General features: G+C 44.1%; 1 protein-coding gene across 3 annotated transcripts in view; it reads left to right on the top strand.

Annotated features, from left to right (window-relative positions):
- Nucleotides 1–22,229, top strand: part of PIAS1 (protein inhibitor of activated STAT 1) — a 59,603-nt gene that overhangs the window by 26,420 nt on the left and 10,954 nt on the right. For all 3 annotated transcript variants that reach the window (XM_064388487.1, XM_064388489.1, XM_064388488.1), the window contains exons 3-8: nucleotides 11,182–11,266; nucleotides 12,058–12,105; nucleotides 12,989–13,079; nucleotides 13,579–13,713; nucleotides 18,076–18,181; nucleotides 20,019–20,092. In XM_064388487.1, coding sequence (XP_064244557.1) covers nucleotides 11,182–11,266; nucleotides 12,058–12,105; nucleotides 12,989–13,079; nucleotides 13,579–13,713; nucleotides 18,076–18,181; nucleotides 20,019–20,092 — 539 coding nt within the window. The remainder of the gene's footprint in view (nucleotides 1–11,181; nucleotides 11,267–12,057; nucleotides 12,106–12,988; nucleotides 13,080–13,578; nucleotides 13,714–18,075; nucleotides 18,182–20,018; nucleotides 20,093–22,229) is intronic.

The following is a 22,229-nucleotide window of genomic DNA, read 5'->3' on the forward strand; positions in this document are numbered from 1 at the left end:
TGTGTGGGAATTCTGTTTGTCTGAAGCAATCCTCTTAAAAAGCCTTTGAGTTGAGAGTCTGGGGGGAGAGCTTCAGTATCCATCATAAAATTCTGGAATGGTTTGTGTTGGAAAGGACCTTAAAGCCCATCCCCACACCTTCCACTATCCCTTGGACACTCCAGGGATCCAGGGCAGCCACAGCTCCTCTGGGAATTCATCCCAGCCCCTCCCCAGCCCGTTCAGACTCAGATTCATTTTCTCCATTTATGCATTTACTGATGCTTTGAGCACAAAATCTGAAATCATTTGTAGAACGTTTGCCCCAGATGGTCTGGGCATCCTTCTGTGTGCTGCCAGCAGTGTGGGTTTCCTCAAGTGTCCCATGTGTGGGTTCCCTGGTTTGTTTTCCACTGGCAGATATTACTGCAGCCACTCAGAACTTGGAATTTAGCCAGCGTTTCAGCATCTCCTGCTTGCTTTTTCCCATCAGATTACTCATGGGATAGGGATAAAGGACTTTTGAATTTCCTCTGGTTCCCTCCCCCACAAGGATGAACTGATGACCCGACGTAGGGTTTGGAATAATTCTCTGCTTGCTTGAAACAGAAGGGAAAGAAAATGTGTGTGTGAGAGAGAGAATTTGTGTAATTCAAACTTCACACCCTGCTGAAATGACATAAAACTGGGCAAAGCACATCCTTGGGTGCTGGGATTGCCCCTGGTTGTTCCGCCCTGTTCAAGGGAAGGTTTGCTCCAGTTTTCTGTCCCTTTGAGAAGGGATGGTTGGTTGAAGAAGCAATAATTTGAGCAGGCCTGAGGGCAGGGAGGTGCCCAGCAGGGCACTTGAGCAGGCATTCTGTACCCAAATATTTCGTGTGGGTGGGTAGCACACAGCCAGTGTGAGGAACAGATAAGGAAATTAAATCTGCTAGCTTTTATTTGTACCGACAGGAACAAAAGGAGGAAATAGAAATTCTTAAATTTCGCTGCAGCTCCAGCCTGGGATTCAGAGGGATGTGCTGGGCTGGGTTCATGGAATGCAGGGATTTCTTCTCCATCCCTGCCCTTCTACCAGCAACCTGGGATGCTGGGCTGAATCCCAGAATCCTGAGGCTGGAAAAGCCCTCCAAGATCAGAGCCCAGCCTTTGATCGTCACCTTGTCCCCAGCCCAGGCCCTGAGCGCCACGTCCAGTGCTCCTTGGACACTGCTGGGCTGAGACAAAGAGCCATTTGTTCCTTTGCCGTGGAGCTGTTGAATTTGATCCACATTTATTAGTCACCCTCGCTGCCAAGTGCAGAAAGCACGGGGATGGGATGGGTTTGTGTCCCAGCCAGCCAGGAAAGCTCCTCGTTCTGCAAATGTGTGCCTGCAGCTCTCTGCCCCTGCTTAACCACCGTTTGCAGGGATTTTTCATTTTTCTACAAGGTTTTTTTTTATGTTTGGAGGAAAAGCTGTCCACTCTGGCTTTGATGGAATGTTTGCCTCATTCCTGTGCTTCTCTCTTGTTTTCCTAATAGGATCTAAAGAGGAGAATTGAGGTTGTTTGTCAAGTGAAGCTGCAGCTCTCTCTTAATTCCCCCATTTCCAGCCCCCAGAGCACAGACATTGCTAATTGGTTGTTTTTGAAGCACATTTGCTAAAAGTAACTCCTAACGCACAGATAAGATCTCTTTTGTGTGCTGAAATGTGTTTACTGTGAGCAGCGAGGCCCAGAATTTGCCAGATTATTGTGGAAGGGACATGAGATAGTTAAGCAGCATCTTAAAAATGCCTCTTGTTACAGCAAATGTCATTCCTAATTGCTGGATCTGTGTAGTTGTTCCAAAAAACATTTTAACTGGCTTAGGGGTCTTTACTTACCTGTAAGGGAAATGAAGCTGTTTTATTTTTTTTTTTCCAATTGAAAGGATTAAAGAGGCTGTGAGCTCTCCTCCTTTTTAAAATCAATCCAAATGGCACAAGGATCATCCTCCTGCAGTTTATTTGCTGTGCTTCGGCTCTCAGTGATACAAACACAGCACTGAAATTTGGATCTGAGCCAGAGAAATGCGAATTTTTACCTGCAGCCTCCTGGAAGGAAGAGGCACAGATCAGTCATTGTCCCTCAGAGGCAGCAGAATTCCAGCTCCATCAGAGCTTCCAGTGAGGCACTCTTGATGGAGGGCTCAGGTCAATTCCTTCATTTCTGTGCTCTGCTAGCAGGATTTCTGTAAGCAGCAGAATTTCCCCCTCAGGGGCTGATTCCCACCCTGCATTTGAGCTCCTGCCTTGCACTTCCATGGATTTTCCTGTGGCTGTGAGTGATCCTGGAGCCAGATCTTGCAGCTGAGCTGCCTAAAATCTTGAGGGTGCCTGTAGTTCAAGGTACAGCCATTAAACAATTAAACAATTGAGTGCACGAGAAAGCTGGGCTGGAGCCCATGAAAGTTTTGTTTGGCAAGAATTTCTCCTTTTTCTCTTATCAGCGAGCTGATCTCGTGCTCTGTGCAATTGCTGTTATGGTTTATATGAAAGTCACGCTTTTACTGTCTGCTGCGTTTATTTTTTTTTTGAAATGTACTTTGTGGGAGGAAGTTCAACAAAACACTAAATTCTCAACTCAGCTTTGAGTTCTCTGACTTCCGGCCCTGCAGCTTTTAATTGTGCAAGAACGGGGTGAAATATTGGCTCTGTGCTGGGGCTGAGCTGGAATTACAGCACATTTGGGGTTCTTTATTTGGATTTCCATGTGCTGGGCCTCAGCTTGAGCTTTCCACAGTCGAGAGTTTCTTTTGAGGGAGCTTTAAGCTACTGGGTAACTTCTAAAAGTTTTAGAAATCTTTTTAGAAAAAGGATTTATTCAGGTTTTCTTCAGCTGATTGCTCAGTCTCCTGATGCGTGGAGCTGAGGTCACTGAGGTTCCAGGCCATGGATGTCCTGAGGTTCCAGGATATGGATATCCCCAAGATTCCAGGACATGGAGGTGCTGAGATTCCAGGTCCTGACAGGACATAAGTGTCCCAAGATTCCAGAACCTGGATGTTCCAAGATTTCAGGCCATGGATATCCCAAGATTTCAGGCCCCGATAGATTCCAGGCCTTGACAGGACATGGATGTCCCAAGGTTCCAGGACAGGGAAGTCCCAAGATTTCAGGCCCTGACAAAGCTTCCAGGTCCTGACAGCACATGGATGTCCCAAGATTCCAGACCCTGACAAAGATTCCAGACCTTGACAGGCCATGGATGTCCCAAGGTCCAGCCCTGACAGTACATGGATGTCCCAAGATTCCAGGCCATGGATATCCCAAGATTTCAGGTCCTGACAAAGATTCCGGGCCCTGACAGGACATGGATGTCCCAGGATTCCAGGCCATGGATATCCCAAGATTTCAGGCCCTGACAGGACATGGATGTTCCAGGATTCCAGGCCATGGATATCCCAAGATTTCAGGCCCTGACAAAGATTCCAGGCCCTGACAGGACATGGATGTCCCAGGATTCCAGGCCATGGATATCCCAAGGTTCCAGCCCTGACAGGACATGGATGTTTCCAGCCACAGCTGGAATGGAGCTGGGAAGCCACTTGGCTTCCAGAGCATCCCAGAGAATATAAAATATCCTGAGTTAGGCCAAACAAGGGACAAAATCCTTCTCCCTGGCCCAACAATCCCATCCCGTGCCTGAGGAAAAAACTTCTCTTGTTGAGAGGAAAACTTCTCCAGAGCCAGGATCCATCAGGGATGTGGCAGTGCTGCCTTTGTGCTGCTCCTTTGAAGTGGCTGACTTGGTGCTTTTAGCAATAAAAGTTAAAATATCGATGCCAGAAAGCAGCATTGGAGTTGTGGGACATAATTCAGGTGTCTGAGGGAATCAAGGGGCTGAATCTGAGTAAGGAGGATCCTGTGATGTTCCTTCCCTCTGGAAAAATGATGGGTCAGGTGAGATGCAGGGATACAGGAGAGCAGAGCTGGGATCCATCCACAGGGGTGCTTGGGAGAGTGGAGAGTTTGGCCATGGAATGTTGGCATGGAAGTGTCCCCTGATCTTCCTGCAGGTCTTCAGGAGTGCTCCACCCCATGAGTGATTTACAGAGTGAATAATCACACATAAATGTCTGTCCAATTGCACATCATTTCCAGCTGATCTCTCCTGTATTCTGTTTATACAACATAGCAGAAAGAGTTATAAAATCCATAATATTTATGGATTAATTGTAGCCCTTGGAGTATTTCCAGGCTATTTTCATATATATCTTCAGGCACAATTTCAAATAAGCTCCTTCACATCTCTTTACTCCCTTCCTTTCCCACCCCCAGGGTGGCTCTGCCTGTTCCTCCTGAGGATTAACTGTGAGTTGAACAGAATCTGAAGTGGATTTGAAGGGATGAATGCAGCAGCTGAGCAGAGCCAGCTTCAGTTTTTCACCTGTTCCAAGGTGGAGAACGTGGCCCTGGCACTTCCCTTTCCTCAGGGTGTTTGTGACCTGTGGGGGTGCCAGGAGGGCTCAGCAAGGGAAGAAGGATTTGGGTCTTTACTAAATTGCTTCCCCTCCTGTGGTTTTGAAGTGCTTGGAAAGGTCCAGGGCACGACATCCATTGTGATAGCTGGAATGAAGCAGAATGGCCAAGGTGGGACAAAAAGCAGTGGGAATTTGGGATTTCTCTTGGCTCTGGAGCCCAGATCTCCTGAATCCCACAGCCTGTGGAGGGCATGGCTGAGGGGTGTCAGGTATTCAGTTTTGGGGTGCAGAGCCCTGCTTTGGCACGGGCTGGGATGGATTTAGTGAGGGCTGAGAGGCTTTCCCAGGGAGAGGATCTGGCTGCTCCCAGCCCCATCGTGCTCGCCCCAGCTGCATTTAATGCAGCAGGAAATGCAGGAATGGTGCGTGTGGGCTGGCAGTGCTGCTGCTCCCAGAAGGTGACAGAGCTGGGGGCTCAGAGCTTGTGGCTGAGAGGCAGGAAGTGCTGATGTGTAAATAAACATGGGTTACTGGGGAACTTCAAAATTTGGGGGCTTTAAAGGCCATCCTGAGATTGATGCCTCAGGTTCAGATTTTCTGTATTTCAGGTTCTGAGCTGCTTTAGTGGGTGGGTCTGAGCTCCACACTGGGGATGGTGAGCTGTGCACAGAGCAGGGAGACAAAACAATTCCTGCTCCAGCTGGGCACCAAGGACAGATGATCCAAATCTCAGCCCAGGAGCACAAAGCCCGTGGGATGAAGAGAGGAAAACAAGGATGGGACTGCAGGGGCTGCAGTGGGATTGGGCACTGAGCTGCAGTGTGCACATGGAGCAGAGCTGAGCCCAGGGACAGAGCCGTGACCCTCGTGCATTTTGGGGCCATTTGGGTTCATCCTGGGGGCAGCCCTGGCTGGGCTCTGCTGCTGCCCGAGGTGCATCCATGGAGGAGATCCTTGAATCAATCCCTGCTTTGTTCTGTAGCTGTGCCCAGCCTCTGCTCCAGCTCAGCCTTCCCAAGGCATCAAGATGAGCTCCCCCATCAAGGTGGATCCTCTCAGCATTTTCCTCCCCCAAACCCCCTTGGGTTTTGCTTCTCCAGAGCTCCAGCACAGCCTTGGCTGCTGCTCCAGGGGCAGCTGGGGCAGGGAGCCCTGGGCAGGGCCATCCCTGGGCTGTCCTGGATGTCCTGCCCTGCAGGCTTTGCATTTAAACCTCTCTTGAGTTCTTCCATTTTCAAAGCTCAGATGTTTGCTGTGCCCTCATCTCAGCAGTTTTGGTCTGGTTGGGAGGTGGAGGTGAAATTTTGAGCAGTGGTGTTTGATGGAGGATTGATAATTGATATTTATTTGATAATTGATAACGATGCCTTCTGTTGTTTGAAGGAAAAGCAAAATGAGGCACCTCACCTGTCTGGGGAGGGAAACAAGGATTGGGGAATGTCTTGAGCTGGGAAGGATTCTCCAGTCCAGACACCCCACCTGTGCATCCCCGAGAGCATTGCCCAAATATTCCTGGAGTTCCTGGGGCTGTGCCCTTCCCTTGGGAGCTGTCCCAGTCCCCCCACCCTTGGGGGAAAATCCTGGTCCTGATTCCCACCCCAAACCCCAGAGCAGCTTCCCTCCTGCCCCCTCCCACAGGAGCTCCCCTCCTGAGGAAGCCCCAGGAAATTCCACATTTCTGGTTAAGATTTGCACCAATTTAGCAAATCCAGATCATTAGTGAATAACCAATTAAGCATCTCTTGTTTTTCTTACAGCATGCAGCAAAAATTTCCTCCTCATCCTCTTCCTTACAGCTCTTTTTGCCTTTGGAAATAAACACAATTATTGGGAATCTTTGGGAATGGGCCCATTTAATGATATCTTAGATAATTCTTCTGTAAAGTGCATGTTTCATTTTATTCCAAGCCTTTCTTTAATACATTCCTTTCAGTATTTGATAATTGGTGATGCTGGTGGGAAGGCGAACCTCAGTTTGTTGGGGTTTAGGAAGCATCACCACCTCAACTCCGTGATCCCAGAAAATTCCTGAAAGATTTGAAGGTGTCTGTGCCTGAGTGGAAATTCAGAGTGGCTTTTTCTCAAGACAGCAAGAGGTATTTTACTGCAGAAAGATTGTGTGGCTATTTTTAGGCCTGGGTACTGGTGAGGTGGAACAGAATATTTTTAGAGCTGTAGAAAATGCAGCCACTCAAGCTGGGTTCTTTTTTTCACACTGGTGCTGGAGGGGTTTTCCAAAATAAAGAGCAGAATTAGTAGAAAATGGCTTTTCTGAATAATTTTTATTTGTTAAATAGGTGATCTGTGGATATACATATATATTTATATATATATATTTAAATATACAGTGTGTATATTTATAATTCATTATTTATATTTGTATTTATTTGTTCCTATACTATTTTAATTGGTTTGACCCTGTGAATACCATCTATTAAAAGAGTTTTTCCTCAAATTTTGAGAACTTTTTACCTCAGTGAAGTATTTTAAGGAAATCCACAACCAGCAGGACATAACTTTGTCCCTCAGTTAATCTGTACCAATCCTGGATCATGCCTGGAGTGAGGTAAGCCTGGAATAATTCAGGAAATGGTGGTGAAATTAGGAAAAGAAAAGTTTGGGAGAAGAAACTCTGTAACTTTTTAGGCGTTTTGACTTTTCCAACTCTGTTGCATTCACAGTACAAAAGAAAATGTTTTAATATTTAATAAATCATAGTTCTGGAAAAGAAACAACGAACCCAACCCCCCAAAAACATTCCTGGCATCTCTCTGAAGAATGTCCATATTAACTCTGTTGTCCTGGCTTGATTCCAGCTTTATTGGATTATAAATTCTATTTCCATCCTCTTGGTTTTCAATTGCAGATCTATTTTTACCTTTCTTTTATTAAATAATAATCATTGTTTGCAGGGCACAGTTGTGTTTGTAGTCATCAGAATGATTTTTTTTTGTCTAAAACTGTATTTTTCTAGTTTTAATCATCCTCCAGAACTTGTAAAAGTAAATTATGTGCTTGATTTGCCAGGATCTGTTTGGTGTTTTAAGCACAGCAGATACACCAGCTGAATTAACAGAAATCTGTCAGCTTTTCTGCACCCTGCAATTCCAAATTTCCAGTGCTCCTGCCTTGGAGGATCTCAGATCTTTGGGAATAGAGGAGGTGGAGCCAGAGATAACCACAGAAATTTGGTTTTTAGGGGAAAAGCTGCTCAGTGTTTAATGTGGTTTGGTGGGATCTTCACGCATCATTTGTAGGGTGAGCAGGTCTGGAAGGACTCGATGTGGGCATGAAAAGATGATAAGGGAGAAGATTAGAGAAAACCACAAAGAAAAATCAGATTTTGTGTCTTTTTTAGAGGCAGCTGCCCGTGCAAGGGGCAGAGTTGTGTCCTGGGAGTAGCTGAGGAGCCTGCCCACAGCTCAGTTGTAGTTCCAGGGAGCTCCCTGCCTGCTCTGCTCCGTCTGTCAGGAGCTTGGAAATATTTTGATTGCCTTTTGGAGCATCTTTGCCTAATTAGCAGGTTTTTTTTTCCTTCTCTCTCTGCAATCTGGCAGCGAGGGCTGCACACAGAGCGGGGCTGGGGAGCAGGGGGGCAGAGCTGCTCTCCAGGGAATGCTGCAGCCTGGGATCAGGCATCCAGCAGGGAGCAGGGTCTGCCCACAGCCACTGGGACACAGTGAGCACACAGTTCCAGGAGGGTTTGGACTGGGAGGGAGCTGAAATCCCATCCCCATCCCAAGGATCCCATCCCAAGGATCCCATCCCATGGATCTCATGGATCCCATCCCATGGATCCCATCCCATCCTGTCCCATCCCATGGATCCCGTCCCATCCCACAGAATGCCATCCCTATCCCAAGGATCCCATCCCATGGATCCCATCCCATGGATCTCATGGATCCCATCCCATGGATCTCATGGATCCCATCCCATCCCATGGATTCCATCCCATCCTGTCCCATCCCATGGATCCCGTCCCATCCCATAGAATGCCATCCCCATTCCAAGGATCCCATCCCATGGATCCCATCCCATCCCATCCCATCCCATGGATCCCATCCCATCCCATGGATCCCATCCCATCCCATGGATCCCATCCCATTGATCCCATGGATCCCATCCCATCCCATGGATCCCATCCCATCCCATGGATCCCATCCCATTGATCCCATGGATCCCATCCCATCCCGTAGAATGCCATCCCCATCCCAAGGATCCCATCCCATCCCCACACCCTCCACTGTCCCAGGGTGTTCCAATCCTTCTCTTGGACATTCCAGGGATCCAGGGAGTTTCTCTGGGTATTCCATCCCAGCCCCTCAGAGTTTCTCTGGGACTTCCATCCCAGCCCCTCCCCACGGTCCCAGGGAGGAATTCTTTCCCAAATCCCATCTAACCCCACTTCCTGGCCGTTTCAACCCATCCCCTGTCAGTCCCTTTCCAAGTCTCCTCTTCAAGGCTGCAGCAGTATTTGTACAAAAGACACTGAAAACACAAAAAACCCCAAATCTCAAGCAGAAATGTCAGAGGCCTTTTTGAATTTAGGTTGTTTTCTGTCCTGGCACGGCTCCTGAGGAGAGCTGGAGTAGGGACAGCTCCCATGGCAGCACTCAGGGATGTCCTTCCATGTTTTCTCCCAAATAAATGTATAAATGCTTGAATTTGACCAATACTTATTTGGATGTTAGGGAATACTTCTTTCCTGGGAGAGTGGTTAGGTATTGAAACAGCTTCCCCAGGGAAGTGTGGAATCACCATCCCTGGAAGGGCCCAAAAATCCAATTTTGATTTCATTGACAAGGTGCTGTTCAGTCAGGAGCTGAACCTGGTGAGCTTTGAGGTCTTTTAATAACTCAGTGATTCTATGAATGTGGAAGGTCAAACCCCACTTTTCATATCACTGTTTATTAAAAATAAATCTGTTATCAGCATGAGCAGAGGAAAAAGGATGGAATTTCAGAACCTTTGGTCCAAACTTTGTCACAGTTTTCCTGCTGCACACAATTCCAGTTCCTCCTGTTTGCCCATTTCCCTGCTGGATTCCCTAAATCCCTGCTACAAAAAAGATGGGAAAGGGAAAACTTGGGAAATCCAGGGAATTTTGGTAGCTGCTGGTTGGCTTCTCGGGATAATTGAGCTTTAAATGAAGGTGGCATTAGTTAAATAGTTAGCAGTTTTTAATTAGTGAAATGCTGGAGTTCCCACAAAAGGCTCCCAAAAACCTTCCAGAACTTTTCTAATAAAGCCAAAGTTGGCAATTTTCAGGCTAAAGCAAATAATACCTGGGAGCAAAACCAACCCAGCAGAAAAAAACCTTGGAAAAGCAGGAAATAACAACTGGAATTCCCTCATTGCTCTGCAGTGCATGAGCTTGGCTAATTCAGCTTTTGTTAATTAGAGTTGGTAATTGTGATCTTGCCATTTATAGCTAAAAATAGGTGTCAAATTCTATGGAAGAGCAAATGTGAAAGCAGATTTTCATTGTTAATTGTATACATTGTGTCTGTTTCCTGCAGACATTGTGCTAGCAGCGAGGAAACGTATGCATTTCAAAATCTGAGTTATTTATAAAACTTAATTCTTTCTCAAAGACTCCAAACAGCAGCTTCATGCCCCTGGTCCTGCTCATGCACAGCAGCAGGTAATGGGATAAATTAAGGGTTTTGGAGCAGTGTGATGTAGGGAAGATAAAAAATGGGATTTTGGGCGGTTCCTACTGTAATATTTACACTCAGTGTCTTTGCTATTGTTGGTTCCAACCCACCTCACGCTGCTTGGAACAAAATCTCAATTCTCACCCTGAAATACTCACTCAGCTGTCACTCAGGGATGAGTCAAGAATGCATTATAGTAAACCAAAAAATGGGAAATTTATCCAGTGTTTAGTGCACAGATAATTGTATTGGTTTATTCAGAATATTTATATTATATAATATTTATTCAGAACTTACAAATTTATTCAGATATTTATTCAGAACTTACAAAATGATGAAGAATAATGAGATTGAAGTGCAACTTCCAAGCAGCTTTTCATTCAGTGTGTGTTGGTGTGTGGAATCATTCTCTGGGGACATGATGCTTTCTTTCAATTTATTCCTTAAAAAACCCTTTTCATTGCTGCAGTGGCCCTGTGGAAGGCTGTGCTTTAGCTAAAACCACTGTTTTAGGGATATTTCACATCAGTTTCCAGCAGGAGCATTTTACTCCTGAGCACTGTTTGGTTCTGGAGCGCTGTGGCACAGGGTGGAAAGGCTTTAAAATCAGATTTTATGGCTGCACATCTCACGAGTTCTTGGCTTATTCTGGATATATTTGGTGCATTGAAGTCCAAAAAAGTCAGAGTGAAATGTGAGATGTCCCACGTGTTGTGCTCTGCCCCTCTGTGAACTTTGACAGGCCGAGCCTGATCTGGTGCACGGAGGGAAATAAAAATGTGATTGATGAGAAATCCTCAGATGTATTTTTATTTCATATCAGAGCACGTTTGACATGAAATTACAGCGATAAAAAGCCTTGATTTGCCTCAGCTCTGCTGTTATCTCCAGCCCTATTTTAATGTACACTTTATAGGCACATAAAGTTTGTTCATTGTATTTTTATTTACAGGAGGCTTCCAATGGCACCTTCCTCCAAAGCTCTTCAGAGCCAGATGTGCCTGATGCTGCTGAAGTTTTAAAAAAAACGTGTGTTCTGACTTGATTTCATTATTTCCTGCTTGTCCTGGCTGCTCTTTGATGCTCTCTGCTCTCTTGCAGCCTCAGATAACAGCCAGAGGTTTCGGGAAACCTGCTTTGCCTTCGCGCTGACGCCGCAGCAAGTGCAGCAGATCAGCAGCTCCATGTGAGTGGGCTCCAGCAGCCCTGAAATCCCAACAATCCACCCCAAATCCGCCCAGCTTTCCACAGCCCTGCTTGGGAACGGCAGGGGGAACTCCTCAGGGGAATTTGTGTGTCTCCTTGTGTGGGGAGGAGGGAATTCAGCCCCTCCGCTGAGGTTGGGGTGGGTTTCTCTGGTGTAAGCTCCCTAAAAATTCAGAATTCTGCTTCCTGCAGCTCTTCCTTGCCACCAGTTTCTCTGTTAATTCGTTAAAAAGTTGTGACTTTATGGTGACCCATCAGAATTTTTTTTCTAATATATGAAAAACCAAAAATCCCCCCACAAAAACAACCCATAAAACACATAACCCACCTAAAACAAAAAACAACAAACAAAGACCAAACCAACCAAACAAAAAAACCCAAACACAACCAGCAAAAAATCCCAGCAAACAAACAAAACAAAGAAACCCAAAGCCCAAAAAATATACAAAAAAAAAAAAAAAAACTCCCACAAACCAACAAAAAAAACCTCAAACAAAAACCCCCACAAAAATAGAGGTCAGACACAAATTTATTTCTTTGCTTCAAAAAATAAGAACTCTTCCTTTTAACCTCTCCTGAGAATGGTGGTTTGAGCAGGAGCAGCAAAGGCTGGTGTACATTATACATACCCGAGAGTGGATTTTCCATTTTTTGTGTAAAAATTATTTTCCATAAATTGAACTTCCAGCAAACTCCTGAGGAATCTATATTGCAATACTGAGGAATCTCGTGAACAGCAGGATATTTTAATCAATTTTCTCTTGTTTCCAGGGATATTTCTGGGACCAAATGTGACTTCACAGTACAGGTCCAGCTAAGGTAGGGATTTTGTTGCCTGTTGGTTTTTAGGATTGATCAGCCAGGTCCTGCCCAGCAGGTTGGGAATTCCTGGATGGAAAAGAGCTGATTTTCCTCATCCTGCTTGATTTTTTTGTCAGTGTATCCTTCCTGCAACTCCACCTTGGTCATTCCATCTCCTGGGGCTGGAAAATCCATGAGCAGGGAGGGTTGTTTTTTTTTTTTAGCCTGGATATTCCAAGATCTGCTTCTTTAGGAATCACAGCCTGGTGAATTTGGGATTTTTTAATCAAATATAAAGGGATTAAATCCTCTGTCTCAGCCAGGTGGGGTGGGATGGACCAAGGATGAGGAGAGAATGAACAAACCCCTCTTGGATTGTGCATGGACAGGGATGGGGCAGGTCCCTGGAAGGAACCCGGGGCAGGTCCCTGGAAGGAACCCGGGGCAGCTGAGAGGTTCTGCTGCTCCTGGGAATGCTCATTGTCCTGCTGGCAGCAGGAAAGGTGTGTCCTGCTGGGACCCAGCAGCAAAAACACCTCTTTGAACTGGAAAGAAATAAAACCAGCAGCAGAAACTGCCTGGGAGTGCAGCTGGGACGGGGAAATGTCATTTGTAACACCTTGGTGTTGTGTGGAGAGGTCAGGCTGGAGAAGAGGCAGAGAAGAAATTGGGGGTGGGATGAGTCAGGCTGAGGAATTCAAGGAACCTGAGGAGGAACCTCCAGGCTGCTTGAAGCCCTGTGGTTTTGGGGGGTTTTCCTGCTCAGTGACATCACTGCAGGGCTGTGTTCAGCAGGATCTGTCATGATTTCAGAGCTCAGTGGAAAAACAATTCCTTCGAGGAAGAGATGATCTTTAAATCACTGTAAAAGTGAAAGATGATGGCAGCTCTTTGCTTTTAGGTTTTGTTTATCAGAAACCAGTTGTCCACAAGAAGATCACTTCCCACCCAATCTGTGTGTGAAAGTCAATGGGAAACCATGCAGCCTTCCAGTAAGTAAAATCTGCTTTAAATACTCATTTTGGGGTGAATTATTAGGAGTTTTCTGCCTGAAAATTTATCCCAATCTTTGTTTTCACATTCTGGAGCATTGGAATGAACAGAAAAGATCAAGTAATTTGTTCTAGCCAGGTACATCCAGAAGTTCATATGGAAGTTAAAAAACCCTTTTTCAAGATCATATGTTTAGTAATACTAACATGAGCAGAGAAAAAAGGATTGAATTTTAGAAACTCTGGTCCAAAGTTAGGGGTTTTTGTTTAGCTTTGCTGAGACAGGAGAGGTGGCAAAGTTCCCTTTGATACTCTGTGGGCAGGGTTAGGATTTTGGATTTCCATCAGGAGAAAGAGCTTCAAAAATGCTCAATATTTTATTGTCTGATCCCTGTCTCTTTGAATTAAACACAGAGCCTGGTCCAGGTGTATTGGGAGGGACAGGACACAAAAGCACTGTGGGATTCTTTTTTCTGAGAGCTGAGATTTTGGTTTTCAGGGCTACCTGCCACCAACCAAAAACGGTGTTGAACCAAAGCGCCCCAGCCGACCAATCAACATTACCTCACTCGTCCGCCTGTCCACCACGGTCCCCAACACCATCGTCGTGTCCTGGACTGCAGAGATTGGCAGGGTGAGTCAGTGCCTCTGGGCTCTCTTCTGTCTGCTTTAGACATAATCCTGGCAGAAAAAAAAAATCCTTGCTGGGGTGACCACGGATGTTCTTGTTCAGCTGGAATTTCACGGTGCCGGCTGGCTGGGACGTGCTCCCTCAGATCCCTTCCTCACCTTCAGAGTGGGATCTCTCCCTCCTCATCTTTGTGACTCAGGGAGGGCCAGATAAAGAGATCAAGGCATCCTCTAAGCCTTTTGTTTGTTGATTTGGCCAAACTTCAGACTTTGAAGCTCTTCCTGACTGCAGGGACTTGACAAAGCTTGGCTTGGACTTGCAGGAGCGGGTGCCATCGAGCCCAGAGTGGCCCTTTAGAGCTGTGAGTGTGGGCACAAAACACTGATTCCATTGACCTTTTTACATTTCTCCCAGCTGCTCTCCTTATCCTTCACGTTTAAAACCTCATGTTTTTATAATTTTTTGTGTCTGTGGGGAGAAGGTTACAACTGGTGTTAGAAAATTGCTGATGTTCCACCGGGCTAATGAAATCTGGAACATGCTGCAAAAAGTGACTTCAATAAATCAGCCAGGAATTACTGAGCTGCTTTCAGTGCTGGCACCAAAGCTGCTGGGTGGGCATTCCAGAGGCACCGTGTGCTGCTGCCACTGCCCCCATCCTGTTTTTAGAAGTGCCCAGAATTGTCCTGAGGTGAAACTTTGGCCAAGAATTTGTCAGCGTGCAAAGCCCAGCGTGGAAAAATGCTTACACTCCAGTCAGGGACAATGGGCAGCTCTGAAACACCAGGGTGGCATTGCGTGCTGGATTTCTTGTGGAGCACAAAACAATCTCCATTCAGATGGTGGCATAAAGGATGGCTGAGTGATTCTGGTCCAAAAAAATCCTCTTTTATCTAATGAGAGCTGCAGGTGTCAGAAAGAAGCAGTTCCAAATCAGCCTGCTTGGGTGAAGTGCAAGTGGGTGAGTCCCAGATGCTGCTCTGAGGGATTCCCACTTCAGGATTTAGGGACAAGAAGTGCCCCAAGTTTGAGTCAGTCCCTTGGGAACTGGCTGGTTCTCAGGTTTCACAGATGAATCAGTTATAAAGAACATTTTGGGGAACTTCTGGCATAAATAAGCATTAGATCCAGAATTGTAGGACAGGGTTGGAGCAGCCTGGGACAGGGGAAGGTGTCTACCCTGCCCATGGCAGGGGTGGAATGGGATTTAAGATCCCTTCCAACCCAAACCATCCTGGAATTCTGTAAAAAACAATCCTTCCTAAACAGATTCTTTAGGACACAACCCTTCCTAAATTGATTCTTTAACACAGTCCTTCCTAAATAGATTCTTTAAGACACAGCCTTTCCTAATTTGACTCTTTGAGACTTTGACAGTGAAATGTGAAGAATTATTTTATATTTGGCTGTGCCTGTGTAGCAGAAAGTCTGAGTTCCCCTCTTCCCCTTCCCTCAAGAGTCAGTTCTGGTCCCGACTGTGCTCCCTACCTTTGCTGGAGTCCTCACTGTGATTTTTACACAATCTGTTTCAAGAGCCTTCTGTACAAGATGCCTTGGGCAAGTTCCTGCCTTTGTAGATTCAAGCTGTCGGTAAATAATTTCACAACGTTAATTAGCATTTTTCTAACTCCTCTCCTAATTGAGGCATTAAACAAACAAGTTAAGGCAGTAGTGGTTTTTAACGATGTGAGAAGCATTCATTGTGAGAATAAAATATTTAAAATGTGGTGTTTCTGATGCTGCTCCACTTGGTGTGATTTTGTGGTGAGATATATCACTGAGATCCTGCCTTCAGATCCTAAATAAAGGATGGGGGATGTCACAATTACATGGATTTTTTTTCAAGTGGAAACGTGTGGCAGTTGCTGAGGGAAGCCTTTTCTTTTTCAATTTAAATTGTATGAATGCAGCTCCAGGTTTAGCCAATGTTCAAATCAAAAAATAATTGATGCACCCTAATGTGAGAGCATGGATTTGGTCCTTTCCATTCTGGAGGCTGAGAGGTGTTGCTGCTGAGTCACATTTTTAGAAAGACATAACCTGATTTTTTTGAGATTATAATTAAAATGAGAGCTTCAGAAATCCCAGGAATTTGGGCTCCATGGCAGGAAGAGTTCATTCCATGAGGGAAGGTTCACCTGAGCTGTGGGACTTGACAGAGTTGGGTTCTGCCTCTGAGCTGCTGTGGTGATGAAATTCACATTTCAGAGACAATTGAGTGCAGAAGGAGAAGAAAAAGGTGGCCAGTGCTTCCAGATACTGCAGGTGATGCATCTTGGGAAGAGGCATCGCTGCTCATTTTCCTGTTTTGAAAACAAAATAGGCTTTCAGTAAAAAAAAGAAAAAAATTCTGATCATATTTGACCTGACAGCTTTCCTTAAATGCACTGACACCAGTGCAGTGCTGAACATTATCCATGTAAAATTCAATGTACTGACACCAGTGGAGTGCTGAATATTATCAATATAAAATTAAATATACTGACACCAGTGCAGTGCTGAACATTATCCATTATAAAATTCAAGGTACTGACACCAGTGGAGTGCTGAATATTATCAATATAAAATTAAATACACTGACACCAGTGCAGTGCTGAACATTATCCATATAAAATTCAAGGTAGTGACACCATTGCAGTGCTGGACATTATTCATATAAAATTAAATACACTGACACAAATGCAATGCTGAACATTATCCCTGTAAAATTCCATGTACTGGCACAAGTGTAGTACTGAATATTGTCAATATAAAATTGAAGCAGCTCTCCTCCATGGTGCCCTGCAATCCCATAACAAACTGTTATGTGCTGCAGACAGGGATTTTCCCTGCTGATTTTGGGGGTTTTCCCTGATGTTTTGGGTGTTTTCCCCAATGTTTTTGGTATTTTCTCAGCTGTTTTTGGGTTTTCTGTGATATTTTGTGGTGTTTTCCAGAACTATTCCATGGCAGTGTACCTGGTGAAGCAGCTCTCTTCCACAGTGCCCTGCAATCCCATAACAAAATGTTACATGCTGCAGACAGGATTTTCCCTGATATTTTTGGGGTTTTCCCTGATGTTTTTAGTATTTTCTCTGATGTTTTTGGGTTCTCTCTGATATTTTGTGGTGTTTTCCAGAACTATTCCATGGCAGTGTACCTGGTGAAGCAGCTCTCTTCCACAGTGCCCTGCAATCCCATAACAAAATGTTACGTGCTGCAGACAGGATTTTCCCTGATATTTTTGGGGTTTTCCCTGATGTTTTTAGTATTTTCTCTGATGTTTTTGGGTTTTCTCTGATATTTTGTGGTGTTTTCCAGAACTATTCCATGGCAGTGTACCTGGTGAAGCAGCTCTCTTCACAGTGCCCTGCAATCCCATAACAAAATGTTACATGCTGCAGACAGGGCTTTCCCTGATGTTTTTGGGGTTTTCCCTGATGTTTTTAGTATTTTCTCTGATGTTTTTGGGTTTTCTGTGATATTTTGTGGTGTTTTCCAGAACTATTCCATGTCAGTGTACCTGGTGAAGCAGCTCTCTTCACAGTGCCCTGCAATCCCATAACAAAATGTTACGTGCTGCAGACAGGATTTTCCCTGATATTTTTGGGGTTTTCCCTGATGTTTTTAGTATTTTCTCTGATGTTTTTGGGTTTTCTCTGATATTTTGTGGTGTTTTCCAGAACTATTCCATGGCAGTGTACCTGGTGAAGCAGCTCTCTTCACAGTGCCCTGCAATCCCATAACAAAATGTTACGTGCTGCAGACAGGATTTTCCCTGATATTTTTGGGGTTTTCCCTGATGTTTTTAGTATTTTCTCTGATGTTTTTGGGTTTTCTCTGATATTTTGTGGTGTTTTCCAGAACTATTCCATGGCAGTGTACCTGGTGAAGCAGCTCTCTTCACAGTGCCCTGCAATCCCATAACAAAATGTTACATGCTGCAGACAGGGCTTTCCCTGATGTTTTTGGGGTTTTCCCTGATGTTTTTAGTATTTTCTCTGATGTTTTTGGGTTTTCTGTGATATTTTGTGGTGTTTTCCAGAACTATTCCATGTCAGTGTACCTGGTGAAGCAGCTCTCTTCACAGTGCCCTGCAATCCCATAACAAAATGTTACGTGCTGCAGACAGGATTTTCCCTGATATTTTTGGGGTTTTCCCTGATGTTTTTAGTATTTTCTCTGATGTTTTTGGGTTTTCTCTGATATTTTGTGGTGTTTTCCAGAACTATTCCATGGCAGTGTACCTGGTGAAGCAGCTCTCTTCACAGTGCCCTGCAATCCCATAACAAAATGTTACGTGCTGCAGACAGGATTTTCCCTGATATTTTTGGGGTTTTCCCTGATGTTTTTGGGTTTTCTCTGATATTTTGTGGTGTTTTCCAGAACTATTCCATGGCAGTGTACCTGGTGAAGCAGCTCTCCTCCACGGTGCTCCTGCAGCGGTTGCGGGCCAAGGGAATCCGGAACCCGGATCACTCCAGAGCACTGAGTATGTGTCTGCTGGGCTTTTGTAAAGGGAAAAAAAAATCACTTTTGTGAGGGGAGATTTGGAATTAGGACTGTGCTAACCAAGCTTTGGACTTCCTACAGCCCTCTGGGCTTTGGGAATGTGATAGTGGTGTTCTTTGTGTTCAGCTCCAATTCAAAGACTCAGAGCCTTTGTTTGCACTAGGAGCCAGTCCAGGAACCCTGTTGACACTGTGAGGGGAAAAATGCAAGAGAATCTCTTTCAGCTCAGCCATCCTGGCTTTGTTTGTGCAGAATGGCACAACTGTGCTCTGCAGTCAAGTGGGCATTCAGTAAAAACCTCAGGAGAAGAAATTGGTGGAAGTTTGTAGCATAGAAACAGTGAAAACTGCTGCGGGTTTGGTTTTCAGGGAGAGGGGAAAATCCCAGCACCTGATCAGTATAAAATTACTCTTTAATTAATGCTCACATCAGGGGTTGTGCCTTCTACAGAGGGGAAGAAATGTAAAAAAATAGTGTAGAATGTGTTTTACAGTGAAGTGGGCTGAAGGCCTCAGCCTGGGCCTGGGCAGGAGCAGCTCCACAGAGCATTTTCTGTCCCCAAAGTTGTGGGGTGAACCCGGGCAAAGTGCCCAGCACAGAGCCCCTCCTCACCACAGAGTGGATTTGCTGCCTTTCTGTTTCCTCTGACAACAAATCAGTGGGAATTTGTGGCATAAAAACAGCAAAAACTGCTGTGGGTTGGTTTTCAGGGAGGGGGGGAAATCCCAGCACCTGATAGTGGTGTTACTCTTTAATTAATGCTCACATCAGGGGTTGTACCTTCTACAGAAGGGAAGAAATTAATACAGCACTAAAAATGGTGCAGATTGGCACAAGTTTTACCATGTTTTACAGTGGAGTGGGCATTCAGCACCTCAGGGCTGAAGCCTCCCCCTGGCTCTGGGCATTTCTGTCCCCAAGGTTGTGGGGTGAGCCCGGGAGAGTGCCCAGCACAGAGCCCCTCCTCATTCCAGAGTGGATTTGCTGCCTTTCTGTTTCCTCTGACAACAAATTGGAGGAAGTTTGTGGCATAAAACCAGCAAAAACTGCTGCGGGTTTGGTTTTCAGGGAGAGGGGGAAATCCCAGCACCTGATCCATCTAAAATTACTCTGTAATTAATGCTCACATCAGGGTTTGTACCTTCTCCAGAGGGGAAGGAGTAAGTGCAGCACTACATAATAATGCTGGGCATTTATTTGTCTTAGTTCAGTTTGATGATTTATGCACAAAATGCATGAAAAATGCACTCAAATCTATGGCTTAATGGACAATATGCACAAATATTTACAAAGTTCCAGGTAGCTGCTGTTCTTCAAGGTGAGGATGAAGGTGTAGGTCCAGTTCTTAGAGCAAGAATAAAATGAGTCTGACCTGTTCTTTTTACCAAAGACTGCTCATGAAACAGGCCGTGTAAATAAAAATAGAGGATGAAAAACTGCAGAAATTAAATAAGTCAGTGTTTCACTGCAGGTATTTAAATCTCAGATTTTGCCAGGGTACTGCCTATTGCTCAGTTTGCTTTTCAGTTTGAAGTCACTTGATGAGGATTTTGGGGGTTTATAGTGGTGCCTGTCCATGTGAGAGTTGTTAACAAGTTTAGCTTGGAGTTGGAAGTGAAATTAATGTGATATTTAATATTAAATAATGGTCAGGTACAAAATTGCATGCAAAGGAGTTAAGATATCTCTGGAGAAACAAGTTTCAGGGGTCTTGAATTCAAAGTTTACCGCACCATTTCAGATTTATTTTATTTCTTTATCATCCAATTCATGTTTGAATTTACCTAAAATAAACCTTTTCTTCTTTCAAATACCAGTTAAAGAGAAACTAACTGCTGATCCAGACAGTGAAATAGCAACAACCAGCCTAAGAGTGTCTCTTCTTTGTCCAGTAAGTTGATTTTTTATTTCCTCAAAAGTGATTCTGATGGAAATGTGGCTGTTGTGGTGGAAATTACCTCGTGTTTACCTGGTATAACTTTGTGGGGACAGGGAGCAGCTGAAATTATCTCTGTGCTGAAAAGCTTCTGAAATGCCCCTGGGAAAATGAATATTCCATTAGCTTGGAAATGTTACTCAAAATATATGTAAGCATACATTTAATGTGTCACTGGATCCTCTGAGAGTGCAGCTTGGATTGGTAAAAACTCTCTCAAAATGGGGAAAAGGGGGAGATCTGATGTTCAAAGGAATTGTGCAAATGCACCCTTGGATTTAATAATCTGAATTTAAAGCCAAGGCAGTGTCCTGGAGTTGTTCACACGAAATGTTTGGATCCAGGGGGAAGTGAGAGGAAATAATTCCAGTGAAAGTACAAGTGGCAGAGGTGTTGGTGTTCTCCTGGTTTTTAACCAAGTAGATGCACTGTTTTATACCTGGATTTATGTTACCAGTGATAAATTATTAATAATTTGTCATTTTAACATCATGTGTGCATTTCTTTGAATCTCTGGGACTGGTTTCAGGTGCAGGGCACCTTCAGAATATTTGAATTATTTTTTGATTGACAGAGTCCCTTTACTGCAGCACAACTGATGAAATTCTTACCCAAATTAGTCACACATTAAATTAATGTCTTCAATTCCACCAGATGCACCAAGAGATATTTAAAATAATTAATTAATGCTTCAGTGTTCCAAAATAGGACATGGAAGTTACAGGTTTTTGGGATTATCAGTTCTGAGGTTTTAACTCTACAGATCAGGATTTCATTTGGTAGATGAAATCCCTGTATCTTTCCACAGATTCATTTTATCTTCCTTAGAAGTTCCTTAACTTCCTTAGTTAGAATCAATGTTGGTATGGAGAAAGGAATAAAATTGAAGATCATGACAATATCACATTCAAAGATTTGCAAGAATATAAAGTATCTATACATACACATATATACACGTACATATATATAAAATAGAATTATATATTTTTATATATTTATATTTAATTATAAATGTTATTATATTTTTCTTCATATTTATATCTAAATATGTAAATATATACATATATATTTTATGTAAATATAAAGTAACCACACAGTTAATTGTGCTTTTTATGAAGCAAAGCTTGCACCTCTAAAAGTTGATCTCTGTAGAGTCTAAGAACATATTTAATAACTTGAAAAATAAAATATTCCTCCAATTTTGGAGGAATAAACTCCAGCTTTTCAGAGGGGCTTCTCTGAGCTTGGACTTCAGAGCACACTCAAGTTCATGTTCATTTTCCCCCTGAAAACACAAAGAAATAAATCCCCAAGCCCTGCAGTTGAACCAAATATTTAACTGGAGGAAAATTCCAAATCCAGGGCTCTACTGGAGCTTCTGCAGCTTTGTTTACAAATCCTGAACTCTTGTTTTTTAGCAGGGAAAGAGAAATGTTTTGTGTGCTCGTAAAAGAAATTAATGCAGTGTTTTTTTGGCTGCCAACAGGCAGGAATCAGTCCCAGTGATGGGAATGCAGCTTTTGCACACTTGGGATGCATCCCTGGTTTGGTTTTGTTTTGGTTTGGTTTTTTTTGTTTTGTTTTTTTTTTTTGTTTTTTGTTTTTTTTTTCTTTTTTTTTTTTTGTGGCAGAGCTGATCCAGAAGGTTCAGTGCCAAAAATGGGGGAAAAGCATCAACCTGTGAACTCTGAGTGTGGTTAAATCCCATCTCAGACAGAGGTTTTATACCAAAACCCTGGGAAAAAAATCTTCCTGGCTTTTAAATCTGGTTGGGTTTTTTCCCCTCAGGGACATCACAGGCAGAGGTTTTCTACCAAAACCTTGGGAAAATGTTCCTGGTTTTTATCTGCTTTTTTCCTCTCAGGAGATGGGGTTTTATTGTCCTTCCTATCTTTGACTTTCCTTATGTTCCTTTTGAAGCATCCAGGTTTTCCTTCTGATGCTCCAGAGCTGGGGGAGTGCCCAAAAATGAAACGAGCCATTGCCCAGCACCTGGGAGATGAGAATTCCTGACACACTGAGCAGGGGGGGAGCTGATTTTGGGGTGGGATTAATGTGATTTTGGGGATGGGAATAATGTGATTTTGGGGAT

Source organism: Passer domesticus, chromosome 14 (genome assembly GCF_036417665.1).
Source record: "Passer domesticus isolate bPasDom1 chromosome 14, bPasDom1.hap1, whole genome shotgun sequence".
Lineage (NCBI taxonomy): Eukaryota > Metazoa > Chordata > Aves > Passeriformes > Passeridae > Passer > Passer domesticus.